The 22,301-nt window shown below is 40.3% G+C and overlaps 1 protein-coding gene across 4 annotated transcripts in view; it reads right to left on the bottom strand.

The window, feature by feature from the left end:
- PITPNM3 (PITPNM family member 3) overlaps window positions 1-22,301 on the bottom strand; it is a 148,923-nt gene that overhangs the window by 106,308 nt on the left and 20,314 nt on the right. For 3 of the 4 annotated variants that reach the window (XM_067309434.1, XM_067309435.1, XM_067309436.1), the window contains one exon: window positions 2,527-2,622. In XM_067309434.1, the coding sequence (XP_067165535.1) occupies window positions 2,527-2,622 (96 nt within the window). Of the gene's footprint in view, window positions 1-2,526; window positions 2,645-22,301 lie in introns of those variants that run through there. The other variant, XM_067309437.1, reaches the window with a different exon arrangement.

Below are 22,301 nucleotides of genomic sequence, written 5' to 3'. Positions count from 1 at the left end.
AGTTATTACTGTAAGCCTAATTGCATAGGAACAGGAAAGAAACCTGAGATATGATGCATGTATGTCAGACTTGGGAAAGCCTCTGAGCAGAATACACGCTTCAGTAATACAGGCTGAGACACACAGAGAGCAACTCCCTTCAAATGAAATCAGAAAATACATGCAGTCCTTTTTCTGCATATTGGCTGTAGCATGCTTCTACATCCAGGGACTCATTTTTAGCTGTGGTAATTCAACAGGATGCAAACAAGTTTCTGTACCTTCCGAGACAACATGAAGCCCACAGTCAATTTCACAGATTCTAGAGACAGAGGGGGCCTCCTGAATAAACCAAGCCAAACAATTTCACCTTACTATACCTGATCAGCTGAACACAAATTATATGACTTTCAGAACGTTATTATTCAAATATCCATCTCCATTAAGAACTGCCTGATTTCAGTCGATGGCTGTAGTGTTCTAGGCAAGGACAGAACGTTATGCCAAGCTTTTAAATTCAGTTTTATTTTGAATACTTTTTTGTCCTTGTTTACAGTTTTTGCCTACTGAAACCGAAAAATCCAACTCTCAAGCAAGCAGCTTGTCTTTCAAGTTTCAATTTGTCAAATATTTTACAGCTACAGTAGACGATTCCCAGAAAGGAAAATGGAAACTACATGGTTTACCATCATATAGTTACCATCATTGTCAAAGACACAAGGCAGAGAAATTGAAGTCTAGGCATCTGGGATACAAAACCTGTACCTATTAATACACAGTAACAATTTGATTATTATTAATTAAGCCTCTGTAGAAACAGCTTGTGTAGGAAAACAAAATACTGCAATCCCAGGCTCACAGAAATAAACCAGGGATTTATCAGTGAAGTTGATTCAGATACTTGGGATTTTCCCCCAATGGAGTGAGATCACTATAATGCAGCAACTTGCACTTCCTTCAGAGCTATCCTCACAAGCATTCAGAACACAAAGCTGCTCCTTTTTCCTCAGTTTGCTAACCCCCCTACCGTATGGCACTTCCTTTCCAGCACTATTTCCCATAGACTACCATCTCCTTCACGTTGACTTTCAAAAAAGCATATGCCAGCATGAAAACCCAAGAGATGGCACTCTAATGAACACTGACTAATTCTGCAACAATCCCCCCGACACAGGAAATGAAAACGTTTTGAAAAATGGAAGTTCACTGCAAGACAACAGACATTTAATCCCAAATACTGCCCTAAAAGCACCAAGTGCCTTTTACAACACACCCATGAATCTCCAGACATCCAAACAGCACGCAGTGAGACTGAAGCCAATGCAGCCCCATAAACCAAAATTAATTTGTTCAGAATCAGGCCTTTTTCAAGGAGAATAGCAGTGTTGGGAAGGGAGGTGACTTTCTCTCTCTGCTGTAAATATAAACAAATGGAGAAATTTAATGACAATTTTAGCTGTTTGAAGTAAGATATCTATTTCCTTTGTGAAGCATCAAATGTTTTGCACTTAAAAGTCAGAGTGCGCCGAGTGTGCTGTTACCCAAAGCAACTAAAGAGCACATCTAAATCCAAGCAAATATTACATATTAAGGGGTGGAAAAAATCCGTCCCCTTTTGATCAGAGATTTCTCTGTAATTCATAATCCCAGTTTGCTACAAAAGCCAAAGGACGTTCAGCAAGTTTATTCCATCATTCTTCACCACTGAATTCCCGGTAACATGAGGACATAAAAACAGCTCCATTTGATCTCAATAGCTCACACTATGAAAGATCCTACAGCTGGATTTCACAGCAGCAGCAGAATTAGTCCTCCCCTACCGGTTATTCTCTGCAGAAAAGCAAATACATTAAGTTCAGAAAAAGCATGAGGTTTTGCTCCCACAAACAAAACCAAAAACAGAGACCCCCACACACACATCCTTGCGCATTCACAGAACCTACAAACTTTAGCTCTGCTTCAAAATAAAACCTGTCATGCTAAGGATGTTGCCCAGATTCAGGATCTGTTCAGAGTCATAGATGTCATGGGTAACATAGCATTTTGGATTGACCTGTTGAATCCAGGCATTCAGATTTTAGTTCTTTCTGAACAAGCAGAGCTCCCAGTTACCTCAGTGGAAGTTTTGTCAGAGGGGAAATTCTGTGGCCTGAATTTTAAGAGTTAGCCAGTCGCACAAATACTCTTGGCCTTCATCAGGAACCGTAAACGAAAGCACTTCTGACAGTAATGTCATATACTATGTCAGCTGTAAGCAAGGGGGGTCCAAGAGTTGCCACAAAGCTCTGTGCTGCTGTAGCCATGCTGCTTCTGGTGCCAGATACAGCTCGTGTGCACCTCACTCCTCCTCCCCAGTACCTCCCCCATTTCCAGTAAATTTAGGCCCACTCAGAAATCCTTGAGAGAAGATCTGATTCCCTCTCCACACAGACACACACATATGAGCCTGATGATGACAATGTTGTCAGTCCATCCCCAAAGGGGCTTAGTTGCTTGCTGCAAAACTGGGGGAAGAATGGGGAGAGGAGGACAAAAACTTGAACTGACCTCGTGCATCGAAGAATTCATCATCGGAGCTCTCCACCGAGTCATTGAGGATGTTCTGCATGTGCCACTGAGCACCACTGAATCTGCGCAGGCCAGCTGGAAGTACAGACAGACTCATATTAACCCAGTGGAATGCTCACATCTGCTCCAGGCTTAAAGGAGAAAAAATTACATTAATAAAAAAATGCATGTAGATAGCTTGAGAGAATCATTTTAGTCAATGAACGTACTTTAACTTAACTAGACAGTCAGACACTAATGCTGCTGCTCATAAGACTCCTAAAACCTGTTCTCCACTCTGAAGATCACTTTTGCCCAAATTCTCACTCGTGTTAAAAGGCACAAAACTCCAAAGAAGAGAGGACACCTTCTAGGCTTTAAACAACATGGTACTTAAAAGGCAAAATGAACCAAACAGGATATAGGTCACCAGCTAGCACAGAAGAAAATATTTGTTTACTTTTATAGCAAGAAAAACAAACAAACAAAAAAAACCCCAACCCCCCAAAACAGCGCATTTCGTTATCTTGCTGGTTCACTGCCTTTCTTTTCCTTCCACCACTTTCAGGGTTTACCTATATTGCCCTAGCTTTAGAACTGAAATGTTTACCCAGCATGCAGCTGATATTCTGGGATCACAAGTCAAAAACAATCTATTTCTTTATCCTTCAGAACGGCAGCCTTTGCAGAACTATATAGCAGAGCCTTTTCACTCACACAGATACAAGCCAGCAAGCACCGTAGTATAATTAGATGTCTGCAAACATTCAGAAAGGGAAAAAGCACAGAGACATTCTTCCTCCCTTTCAGTGTCTCTGCTTTTCTGCAATTCATGTTGCTAATAGGTGGCTCTCGCAGCAATCTGGCTCATCAATGTGAATGGTATTTAGCAATAACCCTTACTCCTGCTATAAATGAGAGGACAAAACAACAGGAGAAAGACCAGAGAAGAAAGCAGAGATATAACTGATGGCTCATGCAGTAAAGCAGCTGTTCATCTCTTTCATTAAAAGAGAAACGTCATCACCGATACAGAACCGGCTGAAGATTCAGTTTAGGTCTTTAATCCTCTCCAGTGTTCTTTCCAATATCAGCTTTGTCACCTGCTTTCAAATGGGCTGAAGTGGATTAACATCAAAGCTTATCCTTCAAACAACAAGTTTTCAGTAAACACTCAACATTCCTCACTTCCAGTCATTGTTTCTTATTTAGGCAACTGGAGTCACAGAGTGAAAAATTTATACAGAATCTCTCTCCTTTTCAGTCTCCCACTCCCCAAATGGCTGTCCAGTATTATGTGGCCTTTTGCATGGCAGGTAGCGAGGCTTTTTTTTCCAAGGATCAAGCTCTGCCTATAACTGGAGCCCCTCCAAGCTTTAGCATTTCCAACTCTGTTTAAATTCTGTACATAATGAAAATACAACAGTCATTTTCAATGAAATAAGGGCACTGTCATGTTATCAGAAAAGTCAGTCTGCTAAATAATGGTTCCTACAAAGAAAGAAAAATTGAAAAATTGGTTACAGTCTGCTGACTTGCAGATATTATCAGAAAGATATAGGTTCGGAGACAGAATGATCACAAGCAGCATAAATCCTATTGTCAACAAGTAACCCTTTCAACTCCTAGTCATCACAATTATATTAAACATTGCAAGGAAGACAAAGCCATCTATCAGCAGTGCACTCTGTCACGAAGGTCCCACAATTTTCTAAATAGAAAGAAGGTGGGAAGGGGTCAGAAGGGAAATGGAGAATTCCCCCCCACCTGTTACAAATATTCAACAACAACAACAAAAAAAAATCTGTGACAAAAAAAAACGGGTGTTCAAATAAATAATGTTAATGCAGAGACAGGCAGATTTGATGGCTGGGTTTTTTGGTATTTTAATCACGCTGCCATCATTTCCAAGCACTGAAACATGCACACACACAAATCCTAGATTAGAACAAAGAGATGAATAAGAGACCAACACCTTGATTTTTAACTCAGATGAACTGGAAGCAGAAGGAACAGAGAGCACGAGAGAAAATGGCAGGCAACGTTTAAAACAAAACTGAAAACCCAGGGAGGATGGGTTCATCCAGTGTCATGAAGGAGAGAAGGAACCATGGGATTTTTAAGCCAAGTACTTTCAGAGGCACTGGAAAATGAAAACGGTCAAGCAGAGTAAGCAGATGAAGAGAGATGACTGTAAGAACATCTATTTTTGTGGGGTGCAGACTTTCTGGGGTCTAAAAATCCAGTTCTTCATGCTTTTCTGTCTTTGAAGGCTCTATGTCAGGAAGGAAGATCTATGTGGCAGAGGGATGGGTGGTTCATCCTGCCAAAGCAGAGCAACATGGGCTGAGCTCTCCTTGGCAGCTCTATTGGCAGCTCATATGGGAAGTATGACAGCAAGCTAGACAGCTTCGACCAGAGGCTGTATTGGGAAAGGATGAGTAGGCTTCAAGAGTCAAAACAAGAAAACATACAGTGTTGCTCAAGCATTGGAAGGCAGTAAAGATAGATCAACATAGACCAAAGGAACAGACCAAAGGAAAGCTGCACTACAAACGTGAACTGAACAGATTGATAGCTCTCATAACAGACACCTGTTAAAAGACTTCTTCAGAAACCCTTCCTCAAGGCCACAGGAGACAGCCACAAACGCGTGTCTATAATGTCATGAAAAGAAAGAGGAAAAAGAAGGGTAATATGGATAACGATCCAGCTGATATGGGGATAAGGGTCTGTATTACATTTACCTCACTGACTTGGTCTGCACCAGCAGACTCTTCTCAGAATAGAACATACCTGCATAACTCAAGGGCTCTAGCGGCCAGGCAGCTCCCAAAAGGTCCACCAAGAAATCAAAACACACAGTCCTCTCTGGACAAGTTGTATGCATACAACTGCTGGTGTAAGCATGTCAGGACTAGAGTCAAAATCCACTCAGATGGATTCTCAGGAATATTTTGTATCATGGACTGAGCCTCACTTCTCCCTCCCATGGCATATGAAGGGTTTTCAGAGACCTTACAACAATGCTAACTATAGAGCACAGGATTAGAAGGGATAAACAAAGACTGAATCCAGGCCCCTGTCTAACAGATGTTGACCGATATACAACTCATCAAGCACATACAACAAATCCAGATCCACAGAACTGCTGCATAATTCCAAAGCTTGTCTGCTCTTTCCAATAGGTATTGGTCTAATGAAATTGTTACTGCTCCATACAAACCTCAAAACAAACTTGACCCCTTAAAAAAAGAAATAATAAACTGGAAAAAAAAAAAGTTAACATTGCAAGTGACCCTGGTAGGAAACGTATCTCAGAAAAATCAGCTTGTGCCTACCATTACAAAGGCCCAAAGCAAGGAAAAAATTCAAATTTCCCCTTGGGGAAGTTTCAATGAGTGGCAAATACAAAAAGAACAGAAGAGAAACATAACTCTACAAATGACATGGGTTGTTTTTGGAAACAGTTCTCTCTATAGAAAACAAAAAATGAAAGAATAGAGATTCTCTCGACACGGAGGTTGTCAAGGCAAGATCTTGCCAGGTGGCAGCTTCCGGTTATTCTTGCTACAGACATGACAGCAGAGAGAACAGTACAGTGGCCATATGGATAAATGATAAACTGAAGTCAAATGTCACACTTCTGGAAGTGGCCATGATGAATTTGGATTAGTGAAGCCCTGCCCAGTCTTCCCACAAATCCCTTCCCCATTTTCACCTAAATCAATTTGCAGCATCTCTCTAAATACTGCCCTTCCATGCCAGAAAATGAAACATAGATGTTTGGGTTTTTTGGCCAGGAATTTTCACTATTCATTTTGCCAGAACTTGAAGGATTTTGTCTGTGGTTTATTTGTTTTTTCCCTCCTCCCCTGAAGGAAAAAAATTCAACTCTCTCAGACCTAGCTTTAACAATGCCTCCTTGTTATCGGGCATAATCAAGACAGGTGACATTCACCCAAATAACATTAATATTGTTGCAGAACAAAACATGATCACCAAAGACCTAGCAGTGAATAAGATTCTGATCTCAACTGTTGAGGTATCAAGTTTCTCTCTTGTTTTTGAGGTGGATTAGAAAGCGAAGCCCATTACAAGTACAGCTCATAACAAGGGATGTTTGCCCACTCATCTTTTACCTCAGTAATAGTTCCACACAGTTTGCTGCTGTTTATCTTTCACTGATGAAAGCTGGCCTCAAAGGGTGCACCTTAGCATCAAAGCATTCCAGTTCAGGTCAGGAACATGCTTCCACAGTGAATCCCTGCACTGTCCTTGCATCTAGTCCCCCATTTCTCTCACCAGACACCAACAGGATTTCTTTCACATGAAACTAAGCCAGAAGAGATGCCTCAGAAGTGCACATACTATGTTCCAACCACAAAAGGGAATTCAGTCTACAGGACTGGATGAGAGTTAGCCTGAAAGAAAACTCCTGAAAGGAATCTGGAGATGAGCATGGGGTCCTCAGCAGCAATCACTTCACTCTGCACATCCACTCCTGCTGTAACTCACTACTCACTAGTGCACACACAGCCAGACAGACCACTGCACAAACCTGTCCATGTTAAGTCAGCATATATCTACAAACTTCAGCAGGTCTGAGACTGGTCTTTTTTCTTACAGGAGTAATTAATGGTGAATACTCAGCGGCAGAAGAAATAAATACAATTTAACAGCAGTGGCAAACAGTCATGTCCCAATTCAGACTTGTTACCAAGTCAGAGGGAGCCCGGCTCCTCCCTTTTATTACCTCCAGAAAGTTCTTATAAATGCTCCTGCTTGCTCCCCTGGGAACAGATACCATCAGAACAACAGACAGCAAGAAGTACAAAGTACATCTTTATGCAAGAAAGGATGAAGATTAAAAACAAGGGCTTCCGAGCTGCAGAATTAATTAAGTCTAATTTCCTATTTTGCTTTATATCCTTCAATTTTCTTTCTTCCCTCTTCTATGCTAGTAACAGTCCCCTTCTCTCTCCCCCCCACTTCCAGTTTCTCCTGCTTACTGAGCTGAGGGACAGCATGAACTACAGCTATTTTAGTGCTATTGCATGTCCAGATCAACCAGCCAACTCTGGTCTCTTTGGAATGACTAAGGAGGCAAAAATAAAGCTTTCCTTTTGTGTGAATATCGTCAGTTAATCTGCATCTCTGTCTTACCCAACATCCTATTTTCACAATTGATTAACTTCCCGTTAAACGTATGAAAACCTGATTTCTGAAACTACTACCGCTTTGACTGAAAGTGGCCAACAAGGGCAACAAAAACAGCACATCTGCAGAAGCTTCATTTCCTCTGAAAACTGGACTATGATGTTTCTCATTTTAACAGAAACTTGTAAACCAGTTGATGCAAAGTTTCTAGATAGCTGAGAAAGTGGGTAGGGAAGTGACAGACCTAAAAATGTAGACAAGCAACTCTTCTTCTTGTTAAAGCCTTTTGCATAGCTATGCAAAATGCATGACGCAAAATGCCAACACAATTGAGTCAATACACAACTTCTGATAAGGCCATTCCCCATTGCAATTGATGTCTTTTCTCCCTATTTGGCATTCCTAGTCTTCTCCAAATCAACAGAATATGAGGTTCAAGGGGCTCTGCAGACAAACCCTGTAAGCTATACATCTGCACTGGCCCTGTTCCTTTGGTGGTTAAATTTCAATATGGATGAATTCATTTTTTATGACTTAAAGCCACTGTTATTTCCAACAGTCTCCAGAAGAACCAAAAGCAACAAAACTCTTCCCAAACTTCAGCATGCTCTTTCCACCTCCTCTTCTTGAAGAAAGGAAAGAAAGCAGGTCACTTCCACATAACTAATACAAAATCATGCTTGCTCTTTGAATTTTTCAAAGCCCTTTGCTTCCTGACACTAGGGACAAAAAAAGTGCCTGCAGGGATGGAGAGATGAGGACATAACATCACTCTTACTCATCCATCTTAACCCACCGCATCATTCTTTCCTTCCAATCTCTACACTACCTTAATTGTGATTTGCAAAACAAATCATCTGTTTCTCAACTCTCCTGGATTACCAACTCACCTCCATTTCCCTAGTGATTACTCCAAACACCCTCAAACTGAGGAATTTAGTACTGTGATTCACCCAAGATGGTTCACAATTAAGAACGGAGGACGATGTTATTTCACAGAGCTTGCAATGAGAATTGAGTCCCAATTTAATATCAGGCCAAAGGGAGTTACACATCTTGAGATAAAAGAAGAAAATTCCTCCACTGTCACAGGCATTTCACCAGGCTGTTCTTAGAGACCCCACAGTGTGCACTGTCACTGCAAGTGAAATTCCCTGCCATGCAGGCAACTAGCAGCAATTCCTGCCTCACTTCAGCTGGATTCAAGCAAAGCACAGGCTTCAAGCTGGCCCTGTGTGGGGCGGATTCTCATCTGAAATTTACTAGCAGTGCATTCAGCGTTGTGCATTTTCATTTGGTTTTGTCATCTGTGTTATTTGAAGAGTTTGGGGGTGTGGGGGGGTAATTTATTATTTCACTCACATTTGAGCACCAAAAGCCACACATTTTTGTCCTTAGGAAAAAAAGAAAAAAATAAAAACAAGGAAGACCACCTGCATGTGAAGTTAAGTGAGAAGAAATCTATTTCCATTCCCTTTTTTCCTCCTAGAATCTTCTCTCCAAAGTTTGGCAAAACCTATTATTCAGAATTTGAACTTTTGGCTTTATGCTATTTGACAAAGTGCCTTCAGCACTGTGAGCTGCCACAGAAAACAGTAAGACATCATAGGCAGCTTATGCCAAAGAAAACAGAATAATGATTTTGCCTGAATGATATCTGCCGTATACATACAACCAAAAATAGTCACCAAGAGGCACTGCCAAGGATACAGTGACTGATGAAAATCCATCTGCATGTACTAGATATTGTGAAATTTTACTAGTAGCCTAGCAGGCTTAAAAAAAAAAAATCTTTTTCTTTTCACCCAAAATTTTGGGGGATTTTTATCAGTTTGATTCTCTACAAGACCAGATAGGGCCTGACAGCTAGATCCTGACTGAATGGCCTGATGAATGTTTTCCTGAAGGTTTTATAGGAATATATTGCAAGTAATGTCACAGGCACTGCAGTTACGTTTTATTAACGTATTATTGGTTTCTTTCTCCCTGTAAAAGAATCCTCAATACTATCTGACAAGAGCCTGTCCTTCCCCCCTACATCAGATGGGCACCAATAAACTTGCTAGAAAGTTTCAGCACTTTCTATATCAAGAGAAGATTTTTTTTTTTTTTTTTAATAAAAATGCAGCACAGTATCTACAGTAGTTCAGTGGAAGATGATATTCTACTGACTTTAAGAATTCTCTCCTGGATATATCTTTGTCCCCAAAGCTACAAAGTCAATTCACAGGACTCCAAAAACCTCCCATTAAACACTGGATTAGATATCAACTCTTACTTTAGTGTGGAGGGTGCTCTGATGGATTCCTCAACATCAGGGTTTTTACAAAATTCATATCATGTCAGAATGTATCACACTAACAGTTCAGAGTAGTTCCTGTGGAATAAACATACAGTTTATATATCCAAAACACTGCTGTTATGCCATACATGCAGTCCTCCAGATTATGATGTGGAAGGTGACAGTGGAGATTTGTAAATTGGGAAAGAGAATTCTGCTTGCTCAATCCAGCCCACAGCAGCAGAAACAGCAGTAATTCTGGTCTCTCTGCTGTTCAGATGAACATTATTGATCAGCGTCAAACACACACACCTCCCCCCCCATTGTCAATGTTAGCTGCAATAATTTAACCAGGTGCAAAACATTATATAGAGCTTTATAAAGGGAGCATGAGGATGATACTTGGCAAATTCAGAAATATCTAACAACAACAGAATCAAACCATCTTAAGGCTGACCCTTGCACATGCAGAAGTTCATAAACAAACCCAAACTGATACAGCGTAACTCTGCTAACTCTAGGAGGAGAATATAAGCCAGCTTCATTTTGGTCTGACCTGAGGCTAAAGGTGCCCCAGAGGAAGTCATTTTGCCGTGCAAAACCAGCAGTGTTTTCCAAGAACGCACTGTATGATCTGGAGAGCCATCTAGTTGTCTGTTACCTACAAAGGGCCTTCCTAGAGGCGCACAGGTGGGAAGAGCATTTTCATAACATACCTCCACGGATATATGGGCTATTGCAGCCAGCAATTCCCACTAGTAACCCTGAAGAGTTCCCTGCTGTCACATCAGGGCAGGTCTAGTGGTGGCGTTGTCTATGACTTCTGGCTCAGGGAGCTCCTGAACCACAGACTTGCAGGGAGGTATTACACATGAGGAAAGGTGGACCTCTGGTCTGATCCAGTATAACCATTACCTTCTTATCTGATGTTACAAAAGTGGTCATCTTCCATTAATTTGGAGCAAAAAAAACAGAAGGTAGAACTCAGTCCTTCACGAAACCAAGTATCCTCAGCTATCATGTAAAAGGATCCCATCTCCATGTAACAGTGGAAGGGCTATGCCCAGCTTCATGGATTGCTGATCCAGTCCGCTGGGTTACAGAACAAGTGGCAGCACACATTTTCATGGGCATACTAATTTTTAACAATCCTCTGAAGCAATGGGTTTCTCAGTTGTCAGTAAGCATTAGCAAGTCATTAATGCATTTACCATGGACTTCACTTTCAGGATACTGTCATAAACACAAACATTTATTTTCCATTATATCAGAAATGACAGCCATTTAAGTGGTTTCAACATTTAAAACCCCTGCAATTATATGTTACATATAATTAGCAACCACAGTATCTCTTTTCAAGCTAAGCCTGTCTATTCAGGCTCTTCTATGTTGCTACCATGGCTCCTAATGTCACAACATGATTATTTAAAGTTTGCAGATTATTAACATCTCCAACAGAATTTCAAGAGATAATTTGCATGTTGAGGTAGTAATTTTCTAGGGAGAAAAAAAACAGTTTTGATTAAAATGTTTTGCAACAGATGCTATTCACAAATTTTACTTTCAGCTCACCTTGGTAAAGTTCATTTTCTATCCCTGAGATATGGCACATTTTCACTAACAATTTCCTAGAAATATGTCAGTGGAATATAGCATAGGAATTCTGACAACAGTGGACAATGGAAGAGGGCAAGATTTTTGGTAGCTGCACTTGGGTTCCATAAGGTTAAAAAAAATTTTGCAATTATTGTTTTTTAATCCATTTTTTCTACTAAAGAAAAAGAAACCTAAGGAATAAACCAGTTCAGAAAACACATTTGTTACTTGAACAGCCTCTAATGGCATAACTTCTAAACATCTCAAGCACAAATGCACTTCCCATTACAGTTTTCCTGTCAAGTAGGTAATTGCTATCATTTCTCCATCGGGTGCAGAAAAAAGATGTATTCCTAAACTAAAACAGTCAAACTAGTACAGCCCCTCATGCAGAAAAGACCTCAGGATCCCCACAGACACCCTGGCATTATTTATTTGGGTACCAATTTTTAAGCACACAAACTCTACAAAAGGACCTAATCTTGAACTCACGTTTAACTTCAGCTTCAAGTCCAAACACTCTCCTAGGTTGATAACATGAGTATGCAAAAGCAAAACATAGGCCTCCTAAGAACTAAATAATCTCAGATGCTTCTGTTGAAATCAAGATGTTTAAATGCCTTTGAAAACCACAGAACTGCTTTACGGCAAGAGGAGGTAAAAAACAAGAGTAGGTTTAGCTGGTAACAGCAATACAAGACCATTAACCAAACCTCTCAAATGCTAATGCAAATCTGGAAGAAACACTGATGAATACCACTGTTCACCTTACCTCTCTCCATTTTCAAGACCATCTTCCCAGCCACCAGTGCTAGACAGCGGCACATTTCCAACAGCCACAGACTAACTCCAAGTAAGGACCCACATGGCTGATACCTATCATTACATCTGCTAGCTGCTACACATCGTACTTGTTCTAGCAAAGCAGAGAACATTCTTCCTCCTCAAAAGATGCATAACTTCAAAAGACCAGCCCTCTAATGGTAATTAAAGATTATATATGATTGCATTTAAATCCTCACAGGGTAGAGAGAATATAGGGTCTGTGCTGTTTGTTACTGAAGTCATGTTTAACAATCTCAGAGAGACAACACTAACAAAAGTCTAAAAAGTATGTCTCTTTCAATTAAAGCAATGGCACTTAGAAGTGTTCATTTCACATTTCCATCAACTTTTTCTTTTTCTGTTACTTCAGTTTTAGAAAAATTTCTGTAACAGTCTAAAATGTTTTTAAATGCGGAAGTGTTTTTTTTTTTTAAACCATCACACTGCTACAGAAGTTATTTCAACCCTTTACATAACTCAGTAACATGTTCATTTAAATTGTTAAAAAAACACCACTGCAAAAGAATGGTTTGCTAGTTATCAAATTCCCGCACAGAAGATGGATTTCTGTTGAAAGGCACTTAACAATTAAGTCTCTGGACAAGGACACTAAGTCAGATTCACTTGAATATACCTTAATCATTGTAATTATAAGGAATTGTCCCATTGGTAAAGTCAAAATACAGTCTCACATTCTTCTCTCTCAGCTTTAGGCATGTAGCTGAGGCACACAAGCCAGGCTGTCAGTGCTCCTTGACAGTAGAGACAGCAGGGAACTCCCACAAGGGAGAGTTATCCTACTTCAAAAAAGTGCCACTCTCTTGACATCTAGCCTCATAAATTAGGTTGCAGATATTTATACCTAGATTGCATTGACAGTGTATGATCATTACAATAGTAAGTAGAAGAACAATCAAAATATTATCTTACAGCATGCAAAGCAATACACAGCACGTACCACATATCTCTTCAGAAGCAGCAACTGTTTACGTATTCTGCGTTTCCCACCTCCTCACATAACGTGATCTCAATCTGGGACTGAAGTTCCTGGATACTAAAACAAACCTAAGAACTGAAATCTCACAGACTAGATAAAAACCAATGCACAGGGAAGAGTAAGAAAACAAAAAGGCAATGCTTCTTTTAGAAATTGTGAGTATGTTTAAAACCGTGCTGATTGGTTAGGTTTAAAGGAAACAAAACAAAATCCCTACAATACTCCATCAGGTGCTAGGATCCCACTTGGTTCTGTATTGTTCTGTCAAGTATCCACTTGAAGAACTCCCCAATTATGCATTCACCTGAAACAGTAAGTATGATTCACTGAGGACTCATTCCTCATTATGATCATCATTCATCTGCTATGATTCATCAGTATGGTAGAGTTGTTTGAAGACTTCCTAGCAGCCAGTAGTTTCCCCTCAACGCCCATTTCCCTAGAAAACACGTGTATAAATTTATAGACTCATTAAAAAAATAAGAAAGAGCAAGAGAGAGGAAAAAAGATTCCCATCCTGAGCTATTTCCTGTCCAAAACAAGGAACAACAAAACCAGGGTAGACAAATACGTGCACACAGGTGTGTGCAAGCATGCGGATGAGAAACTCTGTGACATGAAGACAATGCCCCAAAGAGACAGTTGTCATCTGTGCTCCTCAAACTCATACCTTTTAACTGTGTATGTGGCACAAAAGGACAGGGAAAAATTAATGGAAACAGAGCAACCCGCAAACCCCATAATGGCAATGATGGTGGGGGAAGCACAAGCAAGGAAAGAGATGGTGGTGGGAAAAGAGTTATTAGACACAGGGAGGAAAGCGAGGGCAAGGACAGAGCTGTGTAGGAAAAGCACTGCTTGCAGGACTTTGTCCAAGCAGGGAGATGGTGCTTCTCAAACACTCTGCAGGAAGAGCTTACCAGTTAAATCTTTCCTCATCACCATGGTGTCCACTGGCTTAGATCTTTAGCTCACATGCTGACAACCCCAAGAACTCAACACATCTAGGTCAATTTATTCATTTCATTCAAGAAAAGGTGTTGCACAAAGCTCAAAATTCCTCTGCATTCTATGAAAAATCATATAGTTGCATGTGACAGAAAAAGCTTTAAATACAGTGAATAAAGTCCTATTGTAGCAGTCTCTGCAGATTTTCACACTTAAATTTGACTATTAGTGCTCACTATCAACAGAAAAACATTTCAAAAAATTCTAAGAGTTTCAAGACAGCTTAGATGATTCTAAAACTCTAAGAAGTTTTGGAAGTTTTAATTTTTTCTTATCAAAATGTTGAAACAGGACACGACTGTTTTGATTTGGAAGTGTTCTTAGCTGCAAGGGCTGAGATTATTCTAAGCATTCTAATTCAAACATGTTAATCCCTGCAAATCTCCTCCCCTCCCAAATCTTCCTATTCTTAGCTTGCAAAAGTTCAAAGTGCTGATTTTGCATGTGTCCTGATTTAGGACAAGAAAAATAATCAAAGACACAAAAGCATGAAATGGAAAGACAAACAAAACAAAAACTTTTTCATCCTACTCTACATACAACTTTTATAAGGCAGCAAATATAACAATTTTCCTAAAACATGGCTTCTGGATCTTTGCCACTTGATAGTCTTGTGTTTTAAATGTCAATTTAGTCTGTTCCAAACACTAAAAAGCGAATGTAGTGCCAGTACACCTCAGTAATAATTTAGTCAGAGCAAGCATTTTTATCTGTTTAGTTGAGGTTTGTGTTCCACACTGCCTCCATCTCTTCTCTCTTTGTATTCATCCTTCCTTACTGCCAATACCATCACGCCAGCAGAAGGCAGGGCCTATTCAGATACAAAAATAGGCTCTGCCCACAAACTTTCCTATCTGAGGTTCTAATCTAATCTTACCAGTTAATAGGAGTTTTGCACCCTTACAAGACATATGCTTGAACAAGAAAGAATTAGCAGATCCATTTCATGGACAGGCAGTCCCAGGCCCCTCAAAAAAAGAGGGGCAGATGAATCTAAGTCTCACCTTTGTCACTGGACTTCCTTCCCATACAGTTGCCCTGTGAGGTTGCACTAGAAACCTTCTGAGGTCCCTTTCAATTTGAATGGTCCTATGATCCTAAGTTAGAAGGAAAGGGGGAAAAAAGGGAGGGTGCTCTGCTGGGACAACAGGAAGGAAGGAATAGAAACACTTGTGGAAAACCTTATGGCAAAGACCACAGTCATTCACAAAATCCTGGCAGGAGATGTTTCTGTTTGAAGAGTAAACAGGAGGTAGCAAGAGAAGTCAGCACTGGCTAAACTACTGGTACGGTAAGGCAACCACCAAGTCTCCAAGGCAAGATATACAGATCTCAAGATTATGCAGTGTACTTAGAAGCAGGCAGGCAAATAAACAAAAGAAGAGAAGCTACTTCTGACAGAAATCAGAGGCGAGGCCAACCAAAGTTTAGCTCTATTACTGCAGTAAGTATTACTGCAGCCAAGATCAGAGCCCTGTTGTGCTAGGCACTGCAAAAACAGAGCAGAAGACAGCCTGTGACCCTGCAGAACCCAGTTTAAACACTTAGTTTGGAAGAGAAGGAAATTTCCACAGCTTTCAGAATTGAGTAGAGAAGGTCTGGTGTTTTGGTTCAAGCCCATTCTTAAGAAAATATCTAATTTGTTTAACAATCTATTGTCTATTTTGAACATATGATTCACTCTGAAAATGATCAGGCATCATTCTGGGAAAAAGAAGAGCTGGATTCCCTTCTCACCACACTCCAGACTCCTTTTTCACCTCATGCAGAAACAGTGCTAATATTTCTGGAGGAAGCATTACTATCTATTCATTAGAAGCACAATGGAAAAGTGCAACTGTCATATTGGTATTACATTTTAACTTCATAATCCATTTAAAAAGCCAGCTAATATTATATTCTTTGAAAGTATTAACTTTTTCTTCCCTCCCTTTCAAAGACAATGGAGAGTAAATGGTTTCTCAGCATTAGAGATGTTATAATCAAATTCTAAGCCCGTTTTTCCATTTTTATATTTCCACTGAAGATTAGAGGTTCATCCGCTTTGCGTTCAATCACATTGGAAGTGTTTCACCTTCACTGTACTGAGACCCTTAGGAGACAAAGGAATTTTTTGAGCCATGCAGAGAGATGATGAGACAGGTTCATTTGTTTTAAAATTTTTCAAAGTCAAGTTTAAAAGCGGGTTCTCTGAAACACAGATAACTACCTCATAAGGGGTATTATACTACTGCCACTTGCACTTTCTACTGCACTTTCAGGTAGGACTGCACTGCATTAGAAAACGTAGAGACAAAACCAGGAATGACAACACTGACTCAGGTAAATCTCAAGATGGGCAGACAGCAAACTATTACGGCTCATCTAAGTCTGCAAACTTATGGAAGCCATACTGGAAGCACATAAGCCTTCAAGTCCTATCTCCAAGCCAATTTATATAAAAGAATAAGTGTGGGATACAGGACTTACTGCTTTAGCTCACACAGTGAACGCTCAAGATCCCGAGTTCACATCTAACTGACAGACCAGGCTAGGTCAGCTAAACTCAAGCTATACTCAGCTGTACTCAAGTCCAGTGTTTTTAGAAAGTATGAGGTTAGTTCACAACTGGAAATCTCTCAGAAACACCAAAATATTTAGTGGTCAGCTCCAAAGAGAAGCCTTTTTCTCCAGGAGCACACCCACATGCAATTAACATACACCATTAAACTAGAAGGGGGTCTGTAGATAATTAGTAAATACACCCACAAAGGTAATTCCTAATTTAGCTCTACCAGACTAATTACACCTTTTCAATCTGCCTAGTCTAGACAGGACCTCATCATATACCAGCTTACAACTGCTTTCAACTAGCTTTCACCTAGCTTTCCACTGAGTTGCTAGAAATTGCTCTTCTAACGAACCACATAATGAATATCCATTATGAGGCAGGATAGGGGAGGTGAAACCAAAAGGTGAAGAGGATACAACAAGGATACATTGTACACTGGATAGGGGACACAGCATGCCCCAGTGGAGCAATCACCTTTAGATCATCTGTTGATGTCTTAGATGAATACATACCACCAGCTTCTAACACCATCTTTGAAAACTGAAATTTGGAAAAACCTGCAGGAAGCCTCTCCCCTTTCCCTCTAGGGGTCCTTATGAGAGCACCAGCATCTTCTTCAGCAGTCTTACTGATGTTTTAATGCTAACAGTTTATTTTGGCTTTTAGTGACATCAGCTTTCCCCTTTAGTCTATTTTCCACGTAAAATGCCTGCTAAGAATTATTCTATTAAATATCCATTCTTCTGTCTCCAGCTAAACAAACTTCTTTAGCTAACAACATGGGTGTATAATAAGCACTTAATAATATTTAAAAGCTTTGCTTAGTTTGTTAGTATCTACAGAACTTTCTACTGCACCTCAAGGTGTGCTGTGTACAGCACTAACTTTAGGATGCTCAGTGAAGCTATCTGTACCACAGAGTTAAATGTCTGCTTTGAAAATTGTAAATAATAGCAACATCTGGTTGAAACAGGTGGATTCTATAGTTTGAACTTTCCTCTTTACTTCTGACCTATGGAAATTCAAAATTGGGCTGGTGGCTGCCTTGCAAATCAAGCTCTTACAGACACATGCCTAAGGAGAAAGCATGTTCTTTGCATGGAAGTTAAGAGTTGAAATATGGCCACGTTATGTGAGGGATAGATAACACTAGATGAGGACTGAACTGATCTTAAGACAACATGAAAACTCAATCACAAGCTCTACTGCTACTGTTAACAGACACGAGTGTAGGTCACAGTCTCCTTATGCGAAACACACAGTGAGAGAAGGTTCCTGTCCTTAATGTTTACAGGCCATGTGATGCCATTTACACGGATAATAATAATAACAACCTTATTCTATTCATTGCTTTCCCTAACATTTTCATCTTCCCTTAAACATACTCAAGTTGCAAAACCAATCATAGCAATAACAGTTCCCTGCCTGCAGAGTCTTCTCAGGTAATGTGAAATTATTTCACTACCTTGATTAAAAGGGCAGACTGATTTTCAAGTCACTAGGAAATGGGATTACTTTAAAATAGGACAAGAAATGAACATTTCTTGACAATTCATAGTGCAAAAGTTGTGGCATAGAAAGAAGCTTGAAAAGGGACTACTTTTAGCAGAGCGAAAAAGCACACAGATGGCAAAGCACCAAGCTTCAGACCAAACAGTGTAGCTGGAGTTCAGCACGCCCTACTGAATCTGAAGAGATAACGTTACTTTAAGATGAACTGGACAAATTTGGTTTTTAAAAGGGGGAAAACTACTGTAAAAGGACAGATAAAAAGATTTTATATCTGGTAGTTTACTGGAGAAGGGAAGGGGGAAATCAGCATAGGCTGTTTTAATACAATGGAGGAATTAGTCTTCACAACCAAAATCCTTATAGAAGTCTCTAATTTTTAAGCGGTAAGCCAAATACAAGTTTACGCTTACATGTTGCAAAGGTAGTTAAGAACAACTGCAATTCCCATCCCTTTTGATTCTCTGCCTTTTTCCGTCTATTTATTACCCACAAAAGACTAACACAAATACCTGCAGAATTAAATGAAGTCAACAGCACAAAAATCTACCCTCTGCCACAACTTCACTGAGGTCAGTGGTTATCTCAGCAGGGATCCATCTACACAGATGGAGTCAGCTTATCAAATGAACTCAAGTCTCCTGTCTCCAAGCTCAGCACTTGTAATGAAGCCATAGCGCTATAGCAACCTCTCATAAACAAATCTGGCCATTCATTCAGGTGTTTAAACAAGGATTCAAAAATCTGGCTCCAGGATCACTCCATGTGAAAATTCCTGGTACAAACTCAGGTCAAAAGAATACATAAGATAGCCTCAAAATATACTCAGTGACTCCATATAACTCCAAGTTCTGCTACTCATCTTCCTAGAATACAAAAACCACCAAGCTTGCTTTCCTGCTTATTCCTCAGACCAGCAAGAATCCAGGCCTCCTTAAAACTTGCAGTGGGAAAGTCTGATGTGAAATAGCAAAACCATTAACCAATATTAAATACTGATCTGAAGCACTCCACAAACTTAAACCTGCCATGAACACACAGATTTTATGTTCACTACATAAGGGTGGACAGAAAAGCCATGAAAACAAAGGAACTACAGTAAATCCTAATTATACCTCAGTGAACCAAGGGTGAGGGGGGAAACTAGATGAGCATGCATTAATTATTTTCATGCAGGGGAAGAGCATAAAAGCTGCTGCACCCCTCTACATAATCTTTATTTTAATTTATTTTTTGCCAACCAATTTTTACCATTTAGCTCATAATAAAGGGGCCAATTAAAATAATTCACCCATCTCCCCTCCCCCCACACCCCGAAGTATCCTATTATTCTACTTTTGTGTCTAGAGTAAATGTATCTTAAACCAGGCTGGTACTGGGAAACTTGAGGGGTATGCATGAGCATATATACATGTGTGCATGTACAAATGAAATCATGGTAAAGACTTTAAACTTGAAAGATAAAAATACTCCCTGTGGTGATACACAGTGCATTCTGATCAGAGGAAAAGCATAGAAGAGAATGCCAATAAGCTCCTACTGATGCAACTGAGCAGACCGCATTTCTGAGCGGGCCAAGTTTCTGAATGTCGTCAATACCTCATTTACGGACAGTTCTGCAACACAGAGCTCCACCTCAGAAAGGGACAGATGCAGGCACTTTAGAAAAGGTCACCAGAGGCTGAAGTCCACTGTGTACAGAGCAACCAGAGCAAAAAAACAGCAAGGTAAAAGCATGACTTTCTTTTCAGAGGAGAAACATTAAACATCCATAACCCATTTACAGATTTGTCATGTCAAAGGGATCATTGGGACTCCTGTTCAAAAGAGTGTGCTGCCCACCAAAAAGATCACCAACTTGAAGAGAATAACGATCTACAGTAAAAGTTTGCATTCACATGTAAAGAAAACTCATATATGACCCCAGAAGATCTTTGTAGCTTTTTTTTTTGGGGGGGGGGGAAAGGCATGCACTAGGAAGAAAAGCAGACACCCTTCCTGAAGTGGGATAAAGGAAAATTAAGATAGATTGTGCAAGGAACCATACAGGAGTAAAACCATTTCAAAACCAATGGCCTGAAAAAAACTGAAAAGAGATGGCAGATCAAAGCTGAAGCTGCCTAATTGAATCATTAATGTTTCACTGCATCTATTTCCATTTTTCATTTTTATTTCCTCTTTTGAATGTGTTACCAAAAAAATACAGCAGAACCCTCCCCATTTCCTGATGGCTTCTGCTGGGTTTTAGACAGCTGACATGCAGGTCTGCTAAGAAACATAACATGCCCAGATGTCCTAGCAAATCCAGCACATGGTATATGGAAGCAAAGCAAAGAGGAAGCAGTCAGCCCTATAAAAACTGTTAACTGCACAGCCAGCTGCATTGTCTGGAAAATGCCAGGCACAAAGAGGCATGCTGCATCCCCAAATGCCATACTAAATGCTTAAATACAGCAGAGAACAATTGGGGTCATGCATTCTGCCCACCGCATGGGAAGTCTCCCAAGCGGCTCCCACTGACAGTCATAGATGATGTTCACTGCATCCCTAGGTACAAAGCCAAAAAAGTCTCATTAGCCCTTCTGTGGGGTTGCTTATCTGTTCTTCTTATAGCCCAGGCTGGAAACAAAATGTCTCCTTCCTCAAGGCAGACCAGCACATTGTGGAAACCCACTGCATCTCTGGCCAGTAGGGAAATGGAGCACAAGAAGGAAGAAATGGGTGCACAGAGTACTTAAGTGACCCTGTTACACAACAAACCAGTCAGTCTACACATAGCTCAGACACAGATGAAGGAGACAGAAAAGCTCATGTTTGGTCATGGGCTTTGCTATAAACTCAGCTGGGCAAGTCAATTGCAGCAGGATTTCTTCAACAGCAGCTAGTGGTAATCTGCGGCTGATAAAATGGTCAGGCCATGGCTCAAGCCTGTGATTACAGTTTCAGAGTTCCTCAAATCAACAATGCTGCAGCCACACAACTCCAGTCTAGTACAACCTCATAATACAATCTCCTCTCTGTTAAAAATATTCTGGATAGTTAACCTTGTACCAAACAGCTTCATGACAATCAGGCATTCTCTGCCTGCAGTCAGAACAGAAACATAAAGTTGGCACAAATGCTGTCATGTGCTCTAGCTAGTTCAATGGAAATGTGACTGCGTACCAGATCCAGACAAATGTTATATAGCAGGGCAACACCACACAAATTCAGAATTAATGACTGTGGACAGCAAACAGCACTTTTGAAAATTGGTAGTCTCTCTCTGAAGTCCTCAGCAGTGAGACAAGAAGACTTGATCCCATCCCCACTCTGTCACGTAGTTATACTGGCCTCTTTCCCTGAGGAGCCAATGCCTTCCAGCACATCCCCGGACCAAGCAGAATTGGATTCCAATCTCATTTGCAACATCTGTGGTCAGCAAGAATACACTAGTAGCAGCTTTATGATAGAGAAGCAATGTACTGCAATTTACTACCAAAGTCTTTCATTATTTTTGGGTTGGGGTGGGGGGACAGAATTAAGCTGTAGTGACATTGTTATTTTTAAATGAAAAAAGAAATCTAATACTGCATTTCTATTAGAGAGGAAGTCACATGTTCACTTTTTTTTCCCTGCTCTGCATGTGTTAAGATTGCTTCTGGTGTTTACTCCCTTGAATTGTTTGAAGTCCATTGCCATATTCTGAAATAACTGGGCAATCAATCTGCATGGAATCCACACTTCACAAGACCCCTTCTTAAGGGCAATGTGCAAAGACTATCAGCCCTGCTCCAAAGACACCTAGAGGGTTAAACAGTCCACTAAAGAACATTTCTTGGCTAGCGGATTGGGCTTTGCTCCAATCA

Source organism: Apteryx mantelli, chromosome 22, assembly GCF_036417845.1.
Source record: "Apteryx mantelli isolate bAptMan1 chromosome 22, bAptMan1.hap1, whole genome shotgun sequence".
In the NCBI taxonomy this organism is placed as follows: domain Eukaryota; kingdom Metazoa; phylum Chordata; class Aves; order Apterygiformes; family Apterygidae; genus Apteryx; species Apteryx mantelli.
The sequence above is the reverse complement of the archived record's forward strand: the minus strand, read 5'-3'. Positions and strand labels throughout refer to the sequence as shown.